The 6,435-nt window shown below is 46.8% G+C and overlaps 1 protein-coding gene across 1 annotated transcript; it reads right to left on the bottom strand.

Annotated features, from left to right (window-relative positions):
- Positions 1 to 1,347: 1,347 nt before the first annotated feature.
- On the bottom strand, positions 1,348 to 6,101 carry LOC111546042 (glucokinase regulatory protein; the record flags this gene model as incomplete). The annotated part of the gene is made up of 3 exons (XM_023217319.2): positions 1,348 to 1,510; positions 2,309 to 2,443; positions 5,952 to 6,101. Coding segments are annotated over 3 exons (448 nt in total), but the record flags the coding sequence as incomplete, so codon positions are not given.
- Between the last annotated feature and the right edge of the window lie 334 nt (positions 6,102 to 6,435).

The raw sequence follows: 6,435 nt of genomic DNA, 5'->3' as shown, positions 1-6,435 counted from the left end.
CTTTGGGGTCCCAGAATGCTAGGTATCTTCTCAGACTTGACACTGTTCATGACACCATGCTCAGAGATGGACTGACCTCATGAAAGAACATGGTAGAGAGTTGTGGGTAAAGAGAAGCAGAGGGTCTTTCCAGGAGCCTTTCCTAACTTTAGCTATCTTGAATTTGGGAGAGGTGTTTGTGGAGGATGAAAGGGGTGGTACTCAGAAAGCACCGTGAGAGTAGTGGCTGGGGAAAGGGGGATTACTGATGATCCAAGGCATCAGTGTGAAGATGTGGAACAGGAAAACAGAGCTCAGATACAGGCTGCAGGCCCACAGATGCACAGAGGGGCCCATGGCCACCTTAAAAAGGTTGATCACCCTATCCCCATAAAACCAAAATCTGGCTCCTTTGCAGTCACCCTCCTGCCTAAAAGTTCCAGGGACCTTTCCAGCGAGTTTCATCCCTAGAGGAATGTTCCTGAGTGTCTATTACCTGGATATTTCTCAGGCACAAGGAGGAACCAGCTCTCTACTGTCAGGGCCATATATCACAGGCCCTAAAGAGCTGCCATGAATCTAGGATGAGCGAGGGTCCTTTAATTTGTCAAAACATGGGGCAGCAGATGTCTAAAATGTACAGCCTGGGGTTTCTAGTGTTTGTTGGGTCCCACCACCAAGGGCTTTCAGCACCCCCAGAGTTCCTTATGTTCCTCTTACAAACACGGGGCAGGGGATGTGACCCTCATTTCATGGTCTAATGCGTGGATGTAGCATTCATTCTAGATCTTGTCATGTCTGATTAAGACTGCCCTTTTTCTGGATTTCCTATGTTAGGTACACAACTTCTTCCCTCTTCCCCTGGAATTATCTAAAAGTTCCCACCTCTCATTGTGTGTCTGTGTGGGATTGGAGTGTGTGTGCACGTATGTACACCTGGCTGCATGTTGGTAATGAAAATACAGGGATATTAGTATAAGGCTGTGTTAGGGACCAATGAAATTGAGTTGGGGGCAGAATTAAAGGAACAAATCTGCTGTTAAGACCAACCCATGCCACCCATCCTGTCCCATCTCTGATCTACTATTTGATTTACTGACTTTGAAAGGTTAACTTTCCAAAATAAGACATTTCATTTTATTTCTCAAATCAGAATAAGTTGGTGAGAGTAGAAACCACTAGGTCAAGAGAAAGAACTCTCCCCCAAAATGGAGAGAATCTTTCTCCCTATCCTGGGCTGCTGGTGCCCCTGGAAATGGGACTTCTTCCTTCCACATATGCTGCTAGCACAAGTCCCCTTGGGCCGGCTGGGCTGAAGTGGGCAGGGTTGGGCCCCTTTCACCCACCCAGAAACACGGGTTCACTGACCGTCAGGCTCTAGGATCTCCAGGGGGTCCGCGGTGCGCTTCTGACCTGGCCCAGCAAGAGCACTCCTGACAGCCTCACAGACAGAAGGAGCTGCAGCCAGGTGTGCCTGAGCCTCAGTAATCGAGCACCGGAATAGGAGGCTCAGCAAGGCGATGGGGATCACCTGTGGGGAAGAGGCAGCGGGCACTGAAGCCTGAGGGAATTAGGTCATTAGAGAAAGAGCCCCGGGGGAAGGTCGGGCACAGTGGCTCACATCTGTAATCCCAGCACTTTGGGAGGCCGAGGCGGGCAGATCACTTAAGTTCAGGAGTCTGAGACAAGCCTGGCCAATATGGCGATACCCCGTCTCTACTAAAAATACAAAAATCAGCCAGGCATTGGTGGCTGGCACCTGTAATCCCAGCTATTTGGGAGGATGAAGCAAGAGAATCTCTTGAACCTGGGAGCGCAGAGGTTGCAGTGAGCCGAGATCGCGCCACTGCACTCCAGCAGCCCGGGTGACAGAGCAAGACTCCCTCTCAAAAAAAAAAAAAAAAAAAAAAACCAGAACCCTGCAGCAGTTAAAGCATTTGATATAGGAATCAGGAGTCACCAGGTTAGATGGACATTGGATGTTATGAAGACCAGAAGGTGGTAACAAGGTGGATTAAGAGCAGAGAGAAACCTTCATTTTGACCAGGAAAACTCGTATTCGTCCTTCAAAACCCAGTCCAAATACCTTTTCTGCCTCTTTTTCCTGACTCCCTTCCTAGGCAGAATAGAAGACTCCTTTTCTGTGCCCCTGTAGTACCTTTTTCACACCTCCAGGACCACTTGTTACAGTCATGTCTCCCCCATGAATGTGGAGGTCCTTGTGAGCAGAATGCCACTGAGCTTTGTAAACCCAGTGCCAAACAAACTTCTTGGCATATTGAAAGTACTCAATAACTTTTTGTTGAATGACCAGCAGTGGGCAGGATACCTGTTCCTTCTCATGTGCAACCTGGACATGGCAGGAGATGGGAGCAGCCCGAATATCATCTGACAGTGGCTGGGGAAAGTGGATCACTCGGAGGAGGCTCTCGATGCATCGAGCCTTGGACTGTCCAGAGAACCGCTAAGGAAAAAGTGGTAGGACCAGTGTCAGGCTAAAGGCCAGAGGAACTAAGAATGGAGTCAAGGGAGAAGAAGGAACTCTGAGAGTGGGAGGCTGGGATCCCGAAGCCTGGCTGGAGAGGCTGTAGATGATTTGTCCATGTTGGCAATCCTAAACTCGTAATTCCCAGGTGTAAAGAAAAACTAGGTTAAGGGGGTTGGTGGTGGGCTTGATTGGCTGGGTTAAACTGGAGAATTAATGGTAAATTGGTCAAATTTGCATGCATGTCACACCAATCCCGTAGGTTGGTGATCTGGACTCCCTCTCTCTAGTTTCCCCTGTAACCACATCCATCTTGCACACTAATGTGAGACTGTTCATCTGCAAACACTGCTTCCATTTTGTCACTACCTTCCTCTCTGTCTAGCTCAGCATTGTCCAGTAGAAATATAATGCAAGGCTGGGCATGGTGGCTCACACCTATAATCCCAGCATTTTGGGAGGTCAAAACAGGAGGATCACTTGAGCCCAGGAGTTCGAGACCAGCCTAGGAAACATAGCAAGACCCCCATCTCTACAAAAAATAAAATAAATTAGCAGGGTGTGGTGGCACCTGCCTATCGTCCCAGCCACTCAGGAGGCTGAGGTGGGAGGATTGCCTGAGCTCAGGAGTTTGAGCTGTAGTGAGCCATGGTGATGCCACTGCACTGCACTCCAGCTTGGGTAACAGCGTGAGACCCTGTCTCTAAAAAACTAAAAATAAAGAAAAAAAAAATAATGCAAACCACATGTGTGTTTTTAGTAGATGTATTAAAAAAAGAAATCGGTGAGATTGGCCGGGCACGGCAGCTCACACCTGTAATCCCAGCACTTCAAGAGGCCGAGGCAGGCAGATCACAAGGTCAGGAGTTGGAGACCAGCCTGACCAATATGGTGAAACCCCATCTCTACTAAAAATACAAAAAAAAAAAAAAATTAGCTGGGCATGGTGGCACATGCCTGTAATCCCAGCTACTCAGGAGGCTGAGGCAGGAGAATCATCTGAACCCAGGAGGCGGAGGTTACAGTGAGCCAAGATCGTGCCACTGCACTCCAGCCTGGGTGACAGAGCGAGAATACATCTCAAAAAAAAAAAAAAAAATTGATTTCACCTATTTCTCCTGACTTTGTGATCTGCCTGCCTTGTCCTCCCAAAGTGCTGGGATTATAGGCATGAGCCACCACGCCTGGCCTGAAATCAATTTTAATAATATATTTCATTTAACCCAGTATATAACCCAATGTAAACAACATTAAACATTATTAGTGAGATATTTTGCAATATTTTTCTATATTCATATTTTGTATTTTGAAATCCAGTGTGTATTTTCCAATTAGAGTACACCTCAATTTGGTTTTCTGTGACTCTTTTTGATTTTTTTTTTTTTTTTGAGAGAGAGTCCCACTCTGTCACCTAGGCTGGAGTGGAGTGGCACTATCTTGGCTCACTGAAACCTCCACCTCCCAGATTCAAGCAACTCTCCTGCCTCAGCCTCCCTAATAGATAGGACTATAGGCCTGTGCCAACATGCCTGGCCTTTTTTTTTTTTTTTTTAGTAGAGATAGGGTTTCACCATGTTGGCCAAGCTGGTCTCGAACTCCTGACCTCAAGTGATCTGCCCACTTCAGCCTTCCAGAATGCTGGGATTACAGCATAAGCCACCATGCCCAGCCAGCCCACCTCAATTTGGATGCTAGATTTGCAATGCTAAAAAGCAAAATGTAGTCCTACCAAAACATTAAAGTTACATTTAATTTAAAAATTATACAGCTTTGGTTTTTACATAAAATTAAAAATTCAGTTCCTTAGTCACACTAGCCACATTTCAAGTGCTCAGTAGCCACATGTGACTAGTGGCCAGTGTTTTGGACAGCACAGGTCTAGCTGCATTTGGCAAGTCCAAATTCCTGCCTGACTTTAACCTTCCATATCCCTCCCCTTCCTACTTCTTCACAATCCTCACTGTGCTCTAAAGTGACTCGCCACTCTGGTCAGACCTGTGTCCCTCACATATCATGCCCAGTCCCCTTTCTGGGACTTGGTGAATGACCTAACAGGAATGCCCTTCTGTCCATCTGTCCAAGCCATAACCACAAGGCCTAGCTCAAATACCATCTCTTCCATGAGGCCTTCTTTTTGCTATAATGCATACTGACCCCCACCTTCTTTGTACCTCCACTGGACTTCAGTAAGGACCATAGTTTATTTTGGGGACCTGGTGGGTGCTCACTAAGTGTTCATCGATTGATTCCTTTCACATAGGGTTGCCAGATTTTGTGAACAAAAATACAGGACATCCAAATATATAATGAAAAAAATTAAAAAAAACTCAAATATTGCATAGAGCATACTTAATGAAAAATTATTCCATATTTATCTGAAATTCAAATTTAACTGGGCGTCCTGTATTTTTATTTGCTGAACTGGTGACCCCACTTTCATGACCATCTGTTGTGCTGTCTGCTCAGCATCCACTCCTCCTTCTGGTATCAGCACCTTGGTTTTCCTCTGAGGATCTATCACTCCCCCATGCTCAGGTAATGAGGTTGGATTGAGGCTCACCTCCCAGCCCTTTTTCCACCACCATCCTGAAGGGAGAGCACATGAACCAGACTGGGCAGAGCACCCCTTGCCCTGGAAAACAGTGATTGCTTCAGGGACATGCATGTGTCCCAAGCAAGAGCCTCCGACCAGGCATTTGCAAGAACCACAGGACAGGCAAGTTCTTTGCCCACTAGTATTGCCAAGTAAGTTGTCAGGCTGGCACTACTGATGGCCAGTTTGCCACCTAATGGAGAAAACTTGCCTAAAAATGAGAACAACGACTGGGCGCAGTGACTTACGCCTGTAATCCCAGCACTTTGGGAGGCTAAGGCGGGTGGATCACCTGAGGTCAGGAGTTCCAGACCAGCCTGGCCAATATGGCAAAACCTTGTCTCTGCTAAAAAATACAAAATTAGCTGGGCATGGTGGTGGGTGCCTATAATCCCAGATACTCAGGAGACTGAGGCAGGAGAATCACTGGAACCTCAGAGTTGGAGGTTGTGCTGAGCTGAAATAGCACTGCTGTACTCCAGCCTGGGTGATAGTGCAAGACCCCATCTCAAAAAAAAAAAAAAAGAATGAGAGCAACACAGAGGAAAGCAGAGTTAAGGGTGGAAAGTTCTGGAACATATTAGATTTAGCTGCCCTAAGATTGTTCAGTTATATCAGTTGTCATTTTCTTTGTTTAGCTTAAACCAGTATAAACTCATTTTCCATCACATTTGTAACGGAAACAGTCTTGCCTAATAATTACAATTTCACAAACACACCCAAGTGTGCTCACACACTCCTTAAGGGGAAGATGCACCTAATCGGAGGAGCAGAAGCACATAGAAAAAGGAGCCTGTACTCTTACACATTTCCATACCTCTGCAAAATGCCCTCCTCTGACAGCCTAAGCATTGAGGCCAGGCCCCACCCAGCCCTGCCCCATCATATCCCTACCTGCAGCATGGCCAGTGCCCGCCAGAAGAGCTTGGAGTTGCTAATTCGAAGGTCCAACATGTGGTTTTGTAGGATCTTCCCAAGAAGCACATGAGCACCTGTACTCACTGTATTCAGCACCCGTTTGGTGCTTAGCTCACGCTGGAACTTCTGAAAAGGGTAGACACACGGGGGTGTCAAAAATTAGAGGACAGAAGAGCAGCAGAGTGAACAGGGCCCTGTTATCAGACGGGAAACCAACTGTCAAGAACCAGGGACCAAAATGCAGACATGATTTGTTTGAGCAGCCCAGGGTTTAAATGTCAGGGCAGTAGATGTAAACCAGGACTGTCTCAGGCAAACCTGGTAGATTCACCCATTTGTGTTTTTGACCCCTAGGTAGACAGACATGTTCTCTGAGTCCTTCCACATTAGGATTTTGATCCTGCTGAATCGTTCCTTTTTCTCCCCGGATATCAGACAGCAGGAGTGGGATTCATTCCAC

The sequence above is a fragment of the Piliocolobus tephrosceles genome, unplaced genomic scaffold (assembly GCF_002776525.5).
Source record: "Piliocolobus tephrosceles isolate RC106 unplaced genomic scaffold, ASM277652v3 unscaffolded_42297, whole genome shotgun sequence".
Taxonomy (NCBI): Eukaryota; Metazoa; Chordata; class Mammalia; order Primates; family Cercopithecidae; genus Piliocolobus; species Piliocolobus tephrosceles.
This window is presented reverse-complemented; position numbering and strand designations above follow the sequence as displayed.